This window comes from Melanotaenia boesemani, chromosome 17 (assembly GCF_017639745.1).
Source record: "Melanotaenia boesemani isolate fMelBoe1 chromosome 17, fMelBoe1.pri, whole genome shotgun sequence".
Taxonomy (NCBI): domain Eukaryota; kingdom Metazoa; phylum Chordata; class Actinopteri; order Atheriniformes; family Melanotaeniidae; genus Melanotaenia; species Melanotaenia boesemani.
Window position 1 is genome coordinate 5,769,513 of NC_055698.1, and position 19,502 is coordinate 5,789,014.

A 19,502-nucleotide genomic window follows, 5' to 3' on the forward strand; every position below is an offset into this window, starting at 1 on the left:
TTTAGCTGATGAGAATATAACCTTGCTTTATGTCACTTTCCTGCACAAAAGTATATGATATACAGAAAGAGGAGATTTTCTGCTCATCAGCCATATTCCACACTACCCTTCTACCCACCACAAGGAAGCCAGGAATAGCACACAGCCACATTCAGTGTTCCACATGCACCGCTGTGATGTCAAAATACACTATGTGTGACACCTGCACCTTTTTCACATATCTCCTTGGAGAGAATCACTGCACCTGCTGCTTTGCCTCTTACACTGCTCAGCACACACCTGCAGGAAAGGTTTGTGAACAACGGCCCTGTGAACAACAGCACGGCTCATTACAGACAGTTCTCAGTGAGCCACAGCAAGGCGGGCAGCCTGCGAGCCCTGCAGCCACCCTGCCACTATGCAGACATCTTATTAGAAGAAGTGAAGCATGTTGCCACAGACACAGAGATTTACCCTGTGCTTCCTGTAATTACTGTCACTAAATGTCAGTCATATGAAAATTAGGCCCACTATTATTCAGAAAGTAGAAGGTATATTTTATGTTAGGTCCTCAATACAAAAGACATTTCATTTGAATTCTTATAGCAAACTCTTTGCCATATAATAATACCAAATCAACACTGATGAGATCGCTCTGTATAAATGAAAACATCTACTCAATAAATAAAGGAACAATTTTTATACAAACAAATACAACTTTCAGATCCTCCTCCCTCTCTGCTGTGCTTCAGCCCAAAACAATCACACTGCATCTTCTCTTTAAATCAGTCCCCCAGCCTCAGCATGTTGGTGGCTGGATGGCTCAGCTGGCAGAACATTTGTCTCCTATGCGATTCACCAGGGGACGAATATTAACACCTTCCAGTTGGGTCCTTAACGTTACTGCCTGACCACTGTGAGTCGCTTTGGAGAAAAATTACCACCTAATTTTTAAATGTTTTAAGACTTCTCTCTAGGGATCGACCAATATGGATTTCTTAGAACCGATGCCGATACCAATTTTTTTCTCATCAGCTTTGGTTGATGGCAGATACGGGCTGCCATTTTTTTGCAAGAGTACCCAACTACAGTTAAGATGTCTGACAACAGCGCCACCATATCTCAACTCTATTCCGGAAGTCACGTGACCTCGCAACCGGAAATTGTTCTTCTTCGGCAAAAACAGACGCAGCTTTGGCCCGTTGCTAGGATACGATCCATGCGTCCGCCATCTATTCCGGAAGTCACGTGACCTTGCCACCGGAAATTGTTCTTCTTTGGCAAAAACAGATGCAGCTTCGGCCCATTGCTAGGATACGATCAATGTGTCCGCCATATTGGTCATGGCAAGCGAGCAGTGGACGGTTGTTGCATTAAAACGGGATTATATGTTTATGAATTTTGCAGCTGACTGGGTTTGTTTGTTGTTTTCTTTGTCATTTTCAAATTTTTGGTGGAAAAATTAAATAACTGCTATGTAATTGTTCAATAATAATCACAGACAGATGTTCAACAGTGTTTTACAGTAAGTTGATTACATAATGAATGGAAAAAAAAATCAATGTTTCAGTCAAAAGTAGATGTTGTTGTCCGTTTAATACTAAAGATAATTATTATTAGGCTTATTATTAACATAATCATTATATTTCTCAGATTTAATAGGCCTGCTTAAAGGCCTGCAGCAAAACACTTTTCATACACCATCGCACCCATAAGAGAATGTAATTCATCTGGAATCAGACATGAAACGGTTAGAGTTGATTGTCATTTCTTGAATACTCTTGAAATGCTTCAAAACTGACATTTAATGAGCATGTGTATCTTTACTGATCTCCAATGTGCATATTGCACTATAACCTTTATTAATAAACTTATGTATTTATAGCACAACAGCTCTTCATTAAGATTATTAACCACAAATAAACCAAAAGAAGTGTCTGAACCATGAATGGACCAGAAAACATTCTGGGTCAAGGACAGCTTGTATGTAAACAGTATATTTAAACACCATCAGACCAGGCAACACCCAGCCCATGACACTGTTTATGTAGCATATACCCACCACTGTTGACTGTTCTATCTATAAATTGTTTTGAAGGAATTACCATTTCGGGTTGTACTTAAATGTCTTACATTCATGACATATCATTATTTTGTGAACTATAGACATTTTGTGTCAATTTCACCGGAAAGTTGAATATTCCTAACTTAGCAGTGAATAGTATGTATATATGCATATGAGACATGGTAACCAGGTAACCATTGCATTTTCATATTGTTAGCATGTTATTCCTGTAATCCAGTTAAACTCAATTTGACAGCATATCACTCCTTAGGGCTTTTATAAACTCACCTCCAAGCAAGTCAAGAGCTTTCAGGACTGATTACAGTTCGCCTATCTTAATGTTCTTGGTGTTGAAGACGCCATCATCTACCTGCTTCAGAGCCCCCTCTCACCTGGACCAATCAGGCAGCACTTTGAGGATCATGTTCTTCAATTTCTCAAGTGCTTTAGGTAGAATTCAGCTGCTCTGTTGTGAGAAGGTCCATATATTCCAGGAAGACACCGCCCTGGATTCCCTGCTCCAAAACAGCTAAGTCGATTATGGAGACACTGAAAACCTGCAAGGCTGTGTCCCTTGTGGGCCCAAATTGAGTATCCTAGAGTAGAGTTGTCTAGAGGAAAGGACTGAGCGTACGTCTTAAGGAAGCTAAAATCATTCGATGTCTGATTGTTTTATGTCTTCTGTAAGTCTGTCGTAGAAAGTACAATCTGCTTTCCAGCATCTGCTGGGGCAGCAGAACCAGAACCTGAGCCCTAAAGAAAGTGATCAACCCAATTAGTTCTGGAGATAAGGGAGACGTGACTGTCCAGAGGAAAATACTGCATAAGTTGCTGGACATAAAGGACAACTGCACACCCTCTACACAACACTGAGGAAACAGTATGTTCAATCTTCTTCGGGTTTGCTTGAATGCAGAAAAGCATAAGAGGTCATTACAGCCAGTAGCCATCGTCCTCTGTAAATAATCATAATCGTAATTTTTTCCTTAACAAAACAAACACCCTGTCACAACATTGAAATGACTTTTTTTAAATTAATCAAGTATTTTGTCGACACCACCACACTGGTAACATTAAGAAATTGACTTAGAAGTTCTCATATTTGCAATTAATTTTATTTTCCATCACCAAATCTTTTAAGAACAAAGAAAAAAAAAGGTAAAAGCTTGAACAAAAATGATGAGCAAATAAAACTGAATATTCCAAAATTAGGAGTCAAAAATGAACAATGAATAAAAAAAAAAATGGAGGTTTACCTAAAGAAGTCTGCCACTTGCCATTATGAATCCAGTTTGTAGATGGTTCAGTCCTTTATCATCCAGGATGCTGATCAGGACCTGAAAAACAGTTCAATGATCCAATCATACCTCGTGGTGCTCTAAAGAATTCACTTCTTTGTTTTTTTCTTACAAGTTTCAAATGAATAAAATACTGACCAAACTCAACCAATAATTTACTCTCATTTCCCAAGCCAGCAAAACTGACCATATTACCTCTGGGAGCATGACATCAAACACAAAGTCCAGAAGCTTGATTTCCCCTTTCCTTATCCTGGCTCCTAGAGCCGTGACCTCCTCTATCACCCTCAGAAGCTCAAAGATCTGTGGGAAAAAAGTGCAAAACAAAAACTCCATCTTTAAATACGTTATAAATGTCAACACCCATACATACACGTGACTGATAACATTTTCATATACCCATTCAGCGCCCTTAGCTTTAGGTGCTGTTTCAGCTGGAGAGAGGGAGATGGATTCTGCCACAGACACAGTCTGTTTGAATGCGTCTTTCCATTCATCAGATCATCATGCAATGTCTGAAAGAAAAAAGTAAAAGGGGAACATGTAATCAGTGAAAGATGATGTAATTATTAACAGCAAAATATGTTTAATAATTACCTTTATCTGATCCTTGGAAAACACTGCCAGAACCTGTCCTCTCTCAACTGTATCCACAATCCTGCAGACAATGATGATATGTTTATATTAAAAAAAGAAAAAAAAGAAGAATTTCAAGCAGCACATGCAAAAATGAAAAATTACATGACTGTAGTGACTTTATAAACTACATAGCCAATCATTTTTTTTAAATGTAATTTTACAGTGCTAATAGATAATACTGGTTTTCGTGTTTTTTAAAATTGACTAATGCTCATATAAGATTTACAATACCTCCAAATTATTTTATGTTTAATGACTGTCTTGAAAAGACATGGTTTTAGACAACTGAAATTATGAAATTATTTGTTTACACCGACTAAGGTAAGGTACTGGAAGTAACTGGGCACAAATATATTTTACACCACAACCCACTAAAAGGCAAATTAAATTCCCATACAAGATAGCCAAGCTTCTGATTATAAGGACAGCTTCTTAGCAAAGCCAACGTTAGCCAGGTCCACCGAATCGTAAAGTGCACACTCGCTTTAGCAAAGCTAATGTTAGCCCGCATCGTTGCATAAATCTCAAAGGCGGACTTGGCGGTGAAATACGGAAGAGTATTAGGGCCACTGAAGAAAAAAAAAAAATAGAATTCTGAGACAAAAGTCAGAATTCTGACTTTAATGTCAGAATTGACTTTTTCCCAAGACTGCTGCTAACAAGGAACCCCCAGTGGTGTCTGTGTAATCGTGAGAGAGCAGGAGAGAAATGACAAAGTTGGATATTAATGATTTTCTTCGAGACAGAGGCGTCTCAGAAGACCAGATATCCTTGTTGGAGGATTAAAGTCAGAAGTTTGAGATTAAAGTCAGAGTTCTGACTTTTTTCTCAGAATTCTATTTTTTTTTTCTTCAGTGGCCCTAATACTCTTCCGTAGAGAAATAGCAGCTAATGACCTCTAAAAACTTTTATACATTGTATTTGTAGATAGCAAAAAATGCTTATTAGAGACGATACCACTTGTTGGATAGATAATAATTAAAACATACGTTCGTCTGTACGTTCTTTCTGCGTCACGTCTTACTGCCAGTAGAAGAAGAACTTCGTCGGGTTCTGGATGCAAGTGTATATTGCTGCCCCACAAAGAAGAAAACTTTCCGGTGTCGAGGTCTCCTTGCATTCCAGAATAGAGTCGAGGTTTGGCGGCGCTGTTGTCCCCCATCTTAACTACTGTTGGGTGCCTCTCTTTTTTTGAGCAGATATTTGGAGCCAATACTGCTATGGTTCCCTCAATTTACATCATAAAATTGACAATAATAACAATGTTACGAGTCTCGTTTGTTAAAATAAGAAACATTTATTAAAGATAAAACATCTGAAAGTTCTTAATCCTCCCAGTTTAGGAGCTGTTAGTTATAATGGAGGAAACACAGACACTCCACATTTTCTCCAGTCAGCCTGTACCGGCTCCCGTGTGATCCAGCTGCATGAGCTGCTCCTCCTCCTCATTAATGTTCTTAGAAGTTGGTCCTTGTGCTGAGAAATTCCTATTAAATAACATGAATAACTCATATGAGGTGAAAACGCTGCAGTCTGGATGTTTAGAGAACCACCGATGAGTGAACAGCTGCTGTTTTCTCATCTGCACCTCACATAAATGCTCACTGTTGACTTTACCTTCAGGTTAAATCTGAAGTGATGAACATATCTGTGCTAAATCTTTTCTTTTTTTTTTCTTCTTTCTGTTTTTTTCACATTAGATGCATTCAACAAAAGAACGGCCAAAAGGATTATTTTGACTGTTTTGTAATGTGCACATTCAATACCTCTCAAATAAGATCATAAATCTTTGCTGGTCCCTGATTTTTCCTAAAACTATGTCAATTTTCATTAAAACAAGTGTTAATATTTAGTATGTAAATAACAGAAGAAATATAATCATATTCCGCCCACAGGTGGTTATTTTCATTGCATGCTGTTCTATTTTTAGATTCATGACATTCTGGATCAGAGGATGTGGAAGGGTTCTGTAAAGGGTGATATGCAGAGATGGATCCATGCTGGGTTTTAAAGCATACGGGACCTTGCAGGAATAAAAGTCTATATCATTAAAAAGTGCACCGAAACCCAAACAGCTCGAAGGGGTTTCTGCAGTTTGCTGGCAGAGGAACGTCCAAGCCAGAAATATTCCTCCCTTCTTTCTGCATCGCAGTCATACCAAACACGAAGCAGCCTGTGCACGTGGAAAGAACATCATTTTTGAATAATTTTTGTACTTTCATGGTGCTGGTGCCTTTATTTTTTCCCCAGCTTAGTGCTGCAGCCATTTCTAGACTTCATAGCATAAAACAAGATGGTTTAGAACTCAGTGGAGGTTTTGCTCTATCGAAACATTTTTAATTGACTTTATAGATTAGTGGAAGATAACTGTTGTCTGTCTGTCATGTCAGTTAATCATTGATCAATCAGCTGCTGTGTGAAATCATTTTGCTCTCAGAGATTGGATGCAGATGGCCTACAAGATTATTTCATAACAAATATAGTTTACTTTTTAACTTAGTGCACTTAACTAAGTTAGTGCAGTGTCTCCAACAACACAGAGCTGCCTCTGGATACCTGTCTGTAAATCATGTACCCGCATATTGGCCAATGCGGATACTAGTAAAAAAACGGAAATATCGGCCTGATATATTGACCAGCTGTTGTATTGGTGGATCCTTATTTCCGTGTAATCTAACCAAATAATTGGTTTCATCAGGCTTTGTGAAGGTATAACTGAGTATCATCTGCATAGCAATAAAAAAAATGTATGTCATACTATTTAATATTATTACCTAAAGTAAGCATGTACTTTGGGAAAAGTATCTGTCCAAGTACAAAACCCTGAGGAACTCCATCACTCACTCTGGTGTGTGGGGAAGGTTCATCATTTACATGAACAAACAGGAATATATCAGATAAATATGCATCCTGTAATTTCCATAACATATTAGATGAGATATATTGATAAAATCCAGTATGGAAGTGTCAATTAAGGGAAAAATATCCTTTAACAGTATGGTTGGGATGGGGTCTAAATGACAAAACATTAGAATTATGCAATTCTAGAAATGTATTTTATGTCCAAGTTCTGCTTAAATTCAACCTGAACATTTATGTTTCCATTTTTACTTAATTATACATGTTTATAGGTTTATTATACGTTTCCTCATACTCTGCACACAGGGAGAAGATGGAAAACCTGGATCACCTGGGCATGATGGCAAACCCGGGAAGGAGGTGAGTCCTCCCTCACATATTACACATAATACTCTGTTGAGTTACATGAATTAAACACGATTTCTTCATTTCATACAACCTTTCCATTAAACTGTAAGATAACCCAGATTTTCCTGTAGTCAAGTCACATACAGAAAATTTTATAGCTTTGTCGTTGCCGATATACAACTTTAGAAAATAATTTAAACACATAACCATTTATTTTCATAAGCTGGTGTGTCCAAACTTTTTACTTTGTTAGTAATTAAGTTTGTAATATCTTTGGAACAACAGCAGATACATATATAGAAAGCTGGTAAGTATTAAAGAATAAAGAAATGGAGTACCAAAATAAATAGAGGAATCAAATGCACATTTAAAGTGCAGGCGTTTTTCAAGAACACATTTGCAATGAATAAGTAGATAAATCTGCCATAAAGATGACTTAAAAACAATAAGTGTGCAAGAGATATAGTTAATTAATTAATTATGTCTGAAATTTCTCTTATCTTAATGCCATGTCTGTGTAAATCTAATGAAAATATCCCAGACTGCAAATATTTAACATCCATTTAAAATCTTTATTATTTTCCATTTTAAGGATAAAAACAGGAAATCAGATGTACAACCTTGTCTACAAGTAAAACAGAGTAAAGCAAAATGGCAGATTAAACTGACCTCTCTACATCACAGAGTCCTAGTTTACTCTGTATTATTATTTTAAGTTGCCTATGTCCAGTTTTTATCAGGATGTCCAATTTTCCATCCTTTGTGCACTAGTTAAACAACTTGTAAAAGTGAAGTCTTTAAAGTTGTTTTTGCAAGTAATCAAATGACACACTGAAAGCTCTCATCCATTTAAAGGCTGTAACACTTTTATCCACCTCATTTGTCTACTTCCAGGCAGCACAAGAACACTACACAAAAACCTCAAATTCATCTTCTGACTGTCAGTCATGGAGACAGCATGAGTCTCTCAGCATGAGTCTCCTGAATAAAATAACATTTTCTTTTATTTCCACCAATTAAATAACAATGTCCCCATCACACCAGAGACTGGACCCTGATTTAGACATTTTCCTTTAAATGATAAATGATGAAGTTGCTGTGATGTTGGCATGTAGGAGACATACAAGTCTGTGGTATTTTGTTTTTGCAGGGTCTCAAAGGACCACCAGGCCCAGAAGGACTTGTTGGGCCAAGAGGAGAACCGGTGAGTAATTGCCCATCACAAGGAGAGCTGACAGATGTAAACAGCAGAACAGTGTCAACCAGACTGATAAGGACACAAAGTGACACTCAAGTAATTTGTCTTGCTGTCTTCCATCAATTTTTTCTTATCATCTTTTGCTTTCCTTTACTCTGCATTCCAGGGCAAGTCAGGTGAACCAGGACCATCTGGAAAATCAGGTGTCCCTGGAACACCAGTGAGTTATATTTACATTTTTATAACTTTATTATATGAAGTGTTTGCATGAAAACAGACATAACCTTAAAAAACTAGCAGAAATATTCTGTTTCACAGAAAGATTTATATTTAGTTGAAAACTAGGATAACAGCGATAATAAAGCAAGGTAATCCTTTGAATGTTCCTGAAGATGATTTGTGAGGGACTCAAAAGGCTGTCTGATTTTAATTGAAGATTGAAGTAAATGTTGTTTTTAACAGGAAGGGCACTTTGATTTCCACAGGTCAGTTAGACTTGACAGAATTTGAGTTGGTTCCTTCTCTCAGGACAGGGAAACATATCATTGGACTGTTTTCTGGGTTTTCACTTCCATAAGTGCATCCCTCAACAAATGTGCATACCTGTGAATCTGAGTCATCTGACGAAACAAAATTTGAGTGTGTATTGAAGGTTTTATACACAGCAGCACATTTAGGAAAAAAAAAGTTTTGACTTGTCAAGGTTGTAGGGGCGTTTGCCACTCATATAAACAGGAACCTCTCAAACTGAGTGTGTGAGGAAAGAAGGATGGGCATGAGGGACTAAATATTTTAGAGGATGGTGTCATTTTTTTATGTCTTGAAACAATCATTGTACATCCATTCTACAATGAAACAAGTCTTACTTGATGTACAGACACTGGCCACTTTATCAGGCCCACCTTACTAGTACTGGGTTGGACCCTCTTTTACCTTAAGAACTGCCTTAATTCTTGGTGTCATAGATTAAACAAGGTGTTGGAAACATTCCTCAGAGGTTTTGCTCCATATTGACACGACAGCATCATACAGTTGCTGCAGATTTGTCGACTGTACATCCATCCCGTTCCACCACATCCCAAAGCTGCTCTATTGGGATGATCTGGTGACTGTGGAGGCCATTGGAGTCCAGTGAACTCATTGTCATGTTTTAGAAAGCAGGTGGAGATGATTTGAGCTTTGTGACATGGTGGTTTATCCTGCTTGAAGTAGCATCAGAAGATGCTACACTGTGGTCATAAAGGGATGAACATGGTCAACAACAATACTCAGGTAGGCTGCCACGTTGGTACTAAGGGGCCTAAAATGTGCCTAGAAAATATCCTCCACATCATTACACCAGCAGCAGTAGCCTAAAGCAATACAAGGGAGGATGGATCCATGCTTTCATTATGTTTCCACCAAATTCGGAGCCTAGTGTCTGAATGTGGAGCTGACATAGAGACTCAGCAGACCAGGGATCATTTTGGTGAGTATGTGTGAATTGTAGCTTCAGTATCCTGTTCTTAGTTGACAGCAGTGACACCCGGTGTGGTCTTCTGCTGCTGTAGCCCATCTGCTTCAAGGCTGGATGTGTTGTATGTTCAGAGATGCTGTTCTGCATATCTTGGTTGGAACCAGTAGCCATCATTTCCAGCCAGTCTGCCCATTCTCCTCTGACCTCTGACATCAACAAGACATTTTGGTTCAGACAACTGCTGCTCCCTGGATATTTTCTCTTCTTCAGACCATTCTCTGTAAACCCTAAAGATGGTTGTGTGTGAAAATCATGTATTTTATTTCAGAGCTTTAGGAAGCTGATTGGAAAAAGCCATAAATGGGATTTGGCAGACTTTTCCAGATAGTTCCATCTAATTCTCCAACAGTTTGTCAACGTTTTTTTTCATTCTATTTTTCAGCAATGATACAGCGGGAATATCATTTCCACACAGGGATTAATTAAACATAACTTAACCCCATTTAGTTTAATAGAAAGCTAATCAGAAGAAGCTGCTCTGGTCTGTGTGCTGAGGGAAGGTTTATTGAGATGAGGAGCGCAGATGATGTGCAGCCAGCTGTCAGGGAGGAAGTGAGGAAACAGAAAGGGATTTCATTGGATTGTGAGTGTTAGAAGTAAGATGCCATCTTGACAAAAAAACATCAAGAATGGTGTCTTGAGTTGAGAAAAGCACAACAAAACGAGAAACATCTGTTCCAATAATATCTTGTTGAAAACAGGAAGAGAAACATCACAGTCCTGCATAAATTAATAGAGGGATGCACTCTGTGGTTGCCCTAAAGATGGCATCTTTATGCCCACATGCCGCATGTAAATATTAATTTAATCTCCTCAGGCTGCCATGTCCTGCCACAAGATTGTTTTATGAGATTTATATCCAGGGGAACGCTGCACGCTGAACTGGTAATGCAGCTGAATGTTAATCTGGCTGAATCCTCAGTAATGAGGGAGGCTTTTAGGATACGAGTGCAGTATGTCACATGTGTGCCATGTGATGGAAGGCCATGTTTCTGCTTTCATACAGGGTCTTAGGGGAGACAAGGGAGAAGCTGGCAACCCAGGATTACCAGGCTTCAGTGGGCCTAAAGGCCCCGCAGTGAGTACATGATTATTTCTGTTCTCTTTTATTTAAAGAATTATTTCAACTGGATAATACAGAAGTTTTCACTTTTCCCATGATTTCCAGGGTCCACCTGGTCCCATTGGCCCAGAGGGAAAACAGGTAAGAACACAGAAGGAGCACTGACAGCTAGTATCCTGTAATAATATTCATTTCTTTGCTTCCATGTGCTTATTTCCTTTTTTTAAGGGAATGACTGGCAGAGTTGGTGATCGTGGCTTCAAAGGAGAAAAGGTGAGAACTACCAGTGTTCACACAAGCAAAGAGGATGCACATCTACTTTTTTGCTCATATACTATAACGTCTGGAGTCGATGGGTTGGTCAGAAGAAGAGCTATTTTATGTGTCTAAAAGCAACCTGTTCACCACATCACATACAAATGAAGCATTTTACACATATTGCCTCCAGTCAATGGGTTTTATACAAACTTCATACAAGAGCTTCATTAATTGATCAGAGCTAACTTGTAATGGTTTGTATTGGCAAAGTGCTCTGAAGAGAAGAAGCATCAGCAGTGAGACAAAGTCATCCTGCATGAAAACAACAGTTAAGAATGGACTTTGAAACCCCCAACCTGCCCACGCCAGGAGGTGATGAATCGGTCCAAGATGCTGACTCTGAGTCAGCTTTGAAAATCCTGACTCAAGCACGGCACAAATATAGAAAAATCCATACTGCAAGAATATGTAAGAGCGCATGAAGCCCCCACAGTGGGCATGTGGTAGAAAGGAATATTTCTGTGAAAATGTGTCTGTAAAGATGAACAAACTCAATAAAAAAAGTTCATAAACCAGAGAAAAACAGCTGAACTTGATAGATATAAAAACCTGTGCAGGCAGTCTGAAGTTCCATGTAGAAATTGGAATTTGTGTGACATTGCAAAAGTTACAGCATTCACTACCAAACCCAACAAAACAGTCCTGTTACCCTACTGCTTAAACAGGAAGTAGAAATATAAGACACAAGGCCCCACTTTTGCTCATACTCATACCGTTTATTATTAAACTTCTTCCATTCCCCTCACTCCGTTAAATCATTGTGCAGTTTTTAGAAAAATCCAACCATAAAATTTATATAAAAAAACGTAGCTGTGTGCTAATACAGCTAAAGACTGGTACTTTCTTGATGCAGTAAAAAAAAAAAAAAATATTCAAATTAAGACTGACAAGCCTGCTGGGATTACATTTTTTGCAGGTAATTATTTAATAGTTCAACCATAGGCTGGCGCTGCTAATCGACTATTGAAAGCTGGTGGTTGAGCCGAGTGAAGGAATTAATAAAGTTTTTCTTCCTCCTTTGAGTTTTTTGTAGTTTCCTTTTAGTCTACTTCCATCTAATTCTGTACCTGACGAGTAAGTGTTATCATCAATCAGGGAGATCCAGGTACGAAAGGAGATAAAGGACATGCTGGCGATCCAGGTATGCCGGGAAACCCTGGCCCCCCAGGCAGGAAAGGTCACACAGGGATGATGGGTATGTCGGGACCACCAGGAGAAATAGGAGCCCCAGGGCCACAGGGACCTTCAGGAAATCCAGGTCTCCCAGGCCAAAGGGTGAGTTATGTCTGTGCAAAAACTTAATTAAATTAGGTGGTGAAACAACATTGATGCTGCAGCCGTAAGCACGTCAGCAACAGATGATTTGGATGGAGGCATCAATAATTGAGTTATCCATTAACATCTCTGCGACTTCAGGGAGAGTCAGTGTCACTGGAGCAGATGAGACGGCTCATCCAGGAGGAGCTGGCAAAACAATTAGATGGTGAGGAAGCAATCTTTTTATGGCTTGGGGATGGAGGGAGCCATTTGAGTTATTTGTTTCATTTGACCTAATTTAGGATAATGTTTGTGACTTAATTAACTTTTGTTTTGTCTCCAGCAAAAATGGCCTACCTCATGGCTCAGATCCAGCCAGCCCATGTAAAGAGCACAGCAGGCCGACCAGGACCTCCAGGCCTTCCAGGTAAGGATGGCAGCACTGGACGACCAGGACCCCCTGGAGAACCAGGTATGCCTGGACAGAATGGAGGAGAAGGACCTAGGGGACCCATGGGCCCTAAGGGTAAGAACTTTTTTTCTGTACATTCTCACTCTAGAGTCTAGTCCTTTCATAATTTCTTATGTTTCCTGTATAACTGCTCCAGATTATCTACACTGCATGAGTTAACTGTTTCAAACTGCTTATCCAAATCTGATTTGACTCTAACTTGAAAGAGAATTCTGTCATTTGAACTGCTCATATATTCACTGAAGCATTTAAGTCCCTTTTAAGCTTTGTGGCTGAATGGCAGCCTGTCCATTGAACACCCAACATCTGCTGGGATAGGCTCCTCTAAAGCTGTGGATGGAAAACATGAGGGATGATTGACAAAAGTCTATAGAAATAAATGCACTCATGAGGACTTCTTTATAGATAAACTTGGTGATTAGCTTAGCTTAGCAAAATAGCTAGATACAAGGGTAAACAGCTGGCTTAACAGTTAGCTTAAAAAAGCAAGCCAAGAATCATTCCAAAAGTGCTTAGATCAGCATGATTGAGCACTTTTTGTTAAAATGCTTGACAGTGCTCCTTTAGTTTGAGTTTAGCAAGATACCACACTGCCCGTCCAACAAAAGGAAGTCCTCACATGGGTTTAATTAAGCAAAAAAGAGCCCATTGGATAATTACTGCATAGATGATGACGTTTCAGCTGGTAACAAGTTATTAAACTCCAATTGACGCTGTGAGCAGCTTCTCATTTCTTTAACAGCCATGATGGAAGACACATCTTGTGGTTGTGGAAAATATGTTAATCTGTCATAGAGCGGTCAAATTATTGACATCAAGCAAAGAAAACATTTAAAGAGATTACAGAAAGTATTATAATTTAGTTAAAAACTGTCCAACACATTATTAAAAACTGGAAGGATAGTGGAAAGCCATTGTCTTTAAAGAGGGAATTTTTTTGGAAAAAAATTCCTGAATGATGGGTATCAGTGATCACTTGAACATTTACTGAAATCAAATCAAAGAAAACATTAGAACCCAGGACTAGTGAATCTAAGAGCATTCCCATACATACAATACAAAGGGAACTCAAGGGATTGGGACTGAAAAGCTGTGTAGACATAAGAAAACCAATAATCAGTGAGGCTCACCGGGGAAAAAGGCTTCTCTTTTGTAGGGAGCATAAAGATTGGACTCTGGGGCAATGGAAGAAGGTCATGTGGTCTGATGAGTCCAGATTTACCCTGTTCCAGAGTGATGGGCGCATCAGGGCAAGAAGAGAGGGGGATGAAGTGATGCAGCCATTATGCCTAGTGCCTACTGTACAAGCCTGAACCCCTCTGAGAATCTTCGGGATGTGCTGGAGAAGACTGTGCAGCTCGCCCAGCATCACTGCAAGATCTTAGGGAAAAACTCTGGACGTAAATAAGTGCTGTGACATTTCAGAAGCTTAACAAAAGGATGCCACAGCAACAAAGCTAACAGTGGTCCAACAAAGTATTATTGTGACTAATACTTTTGGATGAGCAGCACATTTTACTGATTTCCAAGTTTGCACTGGACTGTTAATTAGTTTTGTGTGTTTGTGTGTGTGTTTTTGTTTATTTGTCAACCTACTGAACTGTAACTCAAGGGATAAACAAGGATCAGAATCACATTATGCCTTTCCTCCTCTTATTTATTTCTGTTATCTCTTTGTGTGATAGCAGCTTAGAAATATTTATTACAAATCAGTGTGCTGTAATCCATGTGGCTTCTTTTCCCTTCAGGTGAGAAAGGAACACGGGGAGAAAAGGGAGAACCTGGTATCGCTGAAAGAGGAGAGACAGGCCCTCCTGGTCCTATAGGTAACAACAAGAATCTTCATCATCGGTCTGATTCTGGATGAATGATCCAGTTTAGTTTAAATTCTCCTTTCACTGATGCAGGCCCAGCCGGTATGCCTGGATACGGCAAAGATGGAAGCCCAGGACAAGCCGGAGCCCAGGGAGAGCCAGGAAACCCCGGCCCTCATGGTTTGCCTGGGCCTCCAGGTCCTACTGGCCAGTGCGATCCCACCCAATGTGCCTACTACGCCAGCCTGGCACAGAGACCCCACACTAAAAACGTGAAGGGGACCTAAAAAGCCGGAGATGCACAGAACTGGATGTCCGGCTGTATTTATGAACTTGGTCATGTCAGTCTGAATCAAGAACTCCTCTTTTTCAAAGTAACCTCAGTATGGAGGGCTGAAGCAACAGGTGCTGCCGGTCAGATTCTTTGTTTTTATTTTGTGGTACCAAGCTTGGGATGGTTGGGGTTTAAGCAACATGGGACATTTCTCAGATCATGGGGCACAGAGGGCAGCTAACAGTTTTATTTTCCTCACCTTCATGCTTCCTGTAACATAAATGGGGAGATAACAAGGATGTTGCAACCAAGCCCCCTTCAAAGTATCCCAGCTTTTCATGTCATTGTCTGCTCATTAAACTAATCTCCTCATAGGGATCTTCTGCCGGTCTGATGGTTACTACTCAGTCAAGGAAGTTTTCTGTTTTACTAAAGGGGGGCAGATGGTGTGGGGCGATCACTAGAAGTGATCTGTGTAGGAGTGCTAATTAGTCAGTGTGGAGTGATGAATACCCACATTTGTACACTACACAGTGTTATTACTGTATGTCGCCTTGTTGTGGATCGTCTCAGCAAATTCAAACAGACTAAAAATGAAATAAATTCCCTAGAAATGTACCTTTAAACAAATTGCAGTTTTGGTTAATTTATTAAAATGACTGACTTTGGACAACAATAAACAAGATTTATTCTGGGACATCTACGACCCATAAATAAGCAGCAATTTAGCCTAAATTTTGTTTGAGGGACAATTTAAGAACTCATATCGGTTTATTAGAGATTTATATCAGATTTTAAGAGAATATTTTTCAACTTCCTTTCCAATCTTTTAGTTGTTCGAGGTTCATACACAGCAATCCTCTTTAAAAACAGATGTTCTGACAGGAAGCGATGCCGTTGTTAGTTTTACTTGAGACTGTTAATTTGTTGTCCAGAAAAGATTATAGGGATGGTATTATTGCAAACCTTGTTTACTTTCAACAAAGAACTTTTATTTTCACATCTCTTTCTCTAAATGTGTCACTTCTGTGTGTTCGGTGAAGCTTATTAAATGTCCACGCTGTGACAGGGCCTGGACAGCTCATTGATTTTCTTATTTGATCCCTGGAACCTAAATTTGAAGATACTTTCTTGTATCTCTATGACCAAGTTATGGTAATCATTGTTGTTCCACCATCAAACATGCTTTTCTAATTTAACTGGTGTGATATATAACTTCTTAACTACTTTTGCAAAATATATCAGATTCATCTCATTCAAAATGCAGAAGTAAGTATTATTAGGAAAATTTCAACCTGAGTTAGCCAAGACTTACAATATGACCTACTACAATAGAAAGAAGAATGTTGTACCATTTAGTTGTGGTAGTGCTGGTTGGTGATGGTTGAATTACTTTTTCTGTTCATTTGTAAACCCTGGATTCCACCAGATGTGGTGATACTTAATCCGCAGTGTGGCTTATTTCAGAAGTTATCTAAGTGTCTTGGCACCTAATGCCAAAAATATTCCAGATAAACTAACAGCAACGAGAACCTCGTCAGTTTTTAAGAATACAACCTTCAACAACCTTTCAATTGTATAAGGTAATAAGTAACCAATCAGAGGATTTTAATTGTGGACAATGAAAGGTTCAGCAGAAGACAGAAGTTAAATGATCTGGGAGTAGAGGGCAAGTGACTGAACTTTGATCATAAAGTAATCTGTGGTTTTATTCAGACAGACAAATGCAGTGCTTTTGACATTAAGCCACTTGAACAGCCATTAAGTGATACCAACATGTTTGATGGAATCTGGATGCAGAAATTCTAATAATTGTTACTAGAACTGTGAAATATTTCTTCTTACAACTAATAAACTGTATTCATGATCAGTATAAGGCACTCTTACTAAATTCAACCGAGGACAGAGTGGTTCTAAAGTCTTAAGGCCAAGAATATGTTTTCTTTTTTATCTTGACTTTGCATAAGCAACAAGTTCCATCGTCTGTACATACTTCCCAAGAACAGATGATTTGTTCTTTCTTTCAGGGCTGTGACAAAATTGTCATTTTCTTTCTCTCGCAGCTTGTTCTGAACTCATCATCTGAGGCAGAACTTATTTTTCATTCGGTGCCTGAACAGAAACCTGAAGCCGGGGTGGTTAATGTGGAAAAGCGGGAAGCAAAAAGTTGTAATTTCCACTGATGTAAAAAGTTGACCAGAATATAGTTTTCTGGTCCATGTGTTGGAATACAACACATTAGGTAAGGCATATAAAGAAAAGGACATGCAAACCCAGACAAGGTTTCTTGTGAAGTAATATTCTTTGTAAAGTATTTCCCACCTTGAGAAAACAAACTAATTTCTTTGTTCTGGTAGAGCATGTAAAAGCTTAGAACATATTTATTCACATACTTGCTTAAATCAAGCACACTATATCTTGTCTTTATAACTTTCTGACATTTTTACTGCTGTTGATCCTGCAACTTTACATCTGGTCAAATTGGTTCCTACACTGCCCTCAGTAGTTACTTACATATTGCATCTTGCAAATATGTCGTGTTCATTTCTGAGGACTAGCACAAATAATTCTTCAAACAAAAGCAAAATAGGCTATGTAAGGCAGTCGTGATGAGCCTGTATACACATAATTAAAACCAAAGATATTCTAGGCAGAAATTAGGAAAGGCTGGAGAGTGAAAAACAACCAGCTGCTGATGAGAATCCTGATTAAAAAGCACAAACCTCTACAAGCCTTAATGATATCAGTGGCTCAATTTAGTCCAGAAATAAGTGTGTCAGTCCTTCAATTTTTTTTCTTTCTTTTGTAAATTTAGTGGATAAAAGTCTCAAAATAACATACTTCTGTCCAAACAGTTTTCAAAAATCCACCTCCACTTTCCTGTTAAATATGTTTCCTCCCAGGATGTTTAATATGACTACAGACAAATGCTAAACCTATTTTTAAAAAAAAAATCAGTTCTTAAACCAATGGGAGACATCAATATCCTTTTCCTCTCTCTTCTTTAATTAGCTATCCCTGAAGGTTAGACAGCTAGATTGTGTTGATTAGCTTGGTTGGCTAGGCTGGCCAGTTTAGAATTGAGTCTACTATGCTAGCTAACTGTATTAGCAATGTCAAACAAAACATGGTGTTAATATTAGTTTTCTTTTACGTTATTTTTTTTTTTAATGTTACATTGGTTATCTAGCAACACTAGTTATTACTTTTGATGTTTAACTCATCCACAGAGCTTGTTGCCTTCAGAGCAGCTAGCTGCAGTAGCCTACAGGATGGTTCTTTCCCTCTGAGTGGAAAAATAGCTTTAAAAAGAGAAAAATACAGACATACTGTATGTACAAAATGAAGAGTGACCCTAAATGCTCTGCTTTTTCTACCATGTATCTGTTAGCTGCTTCTCTATCAGCAGTTTACTATCAGTGTTACTTATCTTGGGGTTTTGTAAATGCTTGTTACAGTTACAGTTGCATTACAGGGTGGGTTGTTGAATGTGCTGCATACAACTTAAGATTTGTAATGCATAAAGGCCATACTTTAACCTTGTTTAAGTTATACAGCTAAATTATTCATAATTTGAATAAATACAAATGTGTTTTATTCCATTTACCTCAAATTTATTTTTCCTTTTACCCCTTTTACTTCCTGATAAATTGGTGCTAATTAACATATTTTAAAGTAGCATAATGTAAGTATTGGAAAGACACCTGTACTGTACTGTATAATAAAGACTGGAACAGATTCATTTTGTAATACAGGCTTTTGCTTTGTTTGTTAAGACTGTACTTTCCCCCCAGTTTTCACACAGTGCTTATTGGTAAACCCTCTTTTTCTTTACAACGTTCCTCTCTTTAGGCTTAGAGTTAATTTTTTATCATTATTCTGTCCCCTGAGATGATCCATTAACTCTTCTTTGTTCTCCTGATACCCATTATGTTAACGTCTGTGTGTGAAATGTAAAAATCAAGCACCACTTTTAATATCTAATTTTATGAGCATTGATTCTTTCATTCCTCTTAGCCTTAGCTCATGTTTTATATTAATTGTGGCCATGATACCATTAAATTAAAGAGATGTCCTTGGGATAGCTGCTATGCCAACTCCTTTCCAGCAGCTTGTTTAAAGGCCATGTTTGATCAGTAAATGTATTTTTTCTGTGCAGGGAGCGGTGGGGGTGATGATGACGACTCTCCTTTGTAACCAGGCAACTGTGTAATACCCTTTTAAATCAACATGATATCCATAACAACCCAGGGAGCTTGCTTTCAGCACAAAATCATTTTACTGTAGAAGCTGTGGAATTTCATTCATCATTTTCACATAATTCTAACCAAATCAGAACACTTTTCCAACATCGAACAGGATTTGTTTTGTTTTGTTTTTTCTTAGAGAGCACGGCTCTGGC

The 19,502-nt window shown here is 38.6% G+C and overlaps 1 protein-coding gene across 3 annotated transcripts in view; it reads left to right on the forward strand.

The window, feature by feature from the left end:
- The window catches only part of col22a1 (collagen, type XXII, alpha 1), a 79,300-nt gene extending 62,327 nt beyond the window's left edge, over nt 1–16,973 (forward strand). For all 3 annotated transcript variants that reach the window (XM_041967218.1, XM_041967217.1, XM_041967219.1), the window contains 11 exons: nt 7,147–7,200; nt 8,339–8,392; nt 8,553–8,606; nt 10,909–10,980; nt 11,071–11,106; nt 11,194–11,238; nt 12,379–12,558; nt 12,700–12,766; nt 12,884–13,066; nt 14,761–14,838; nt 14,920–16,973. In XM_041967218.1, the coding sequence (XP_041823152.1) occupies nt 7,147–7,200; nt 8,339–8,392; nt 8,553–8,606; nt 10,909–10,980; nt 11,071–11,106; nt 11,194–11,238; nt 12,379–12,558; nt 12,700–12,766; nt 12,884–13,066; nt 14,761–14,838; nt 14,920–15,113 (1,017 nt within the window). In that variant the 3' untranslated portion in view covers nt 15,114–16,973. The remainder of the gene's footprint in view (nt 1–7,146; nt 7,201–8,338; nt 8,393–8,552; nt 8,607–10,908; nt 10,981–11,070; nt 11,107–11,193; nt 11,239–12,378; nt 12,559–12,699; nt 12,767–12,883; nt 13,067–14,760; nt 14,839–14,919) is intronic.
- The last annotated feature ends 2,529 nt before the right edge of the window (nt 16,974–19,502 follow it).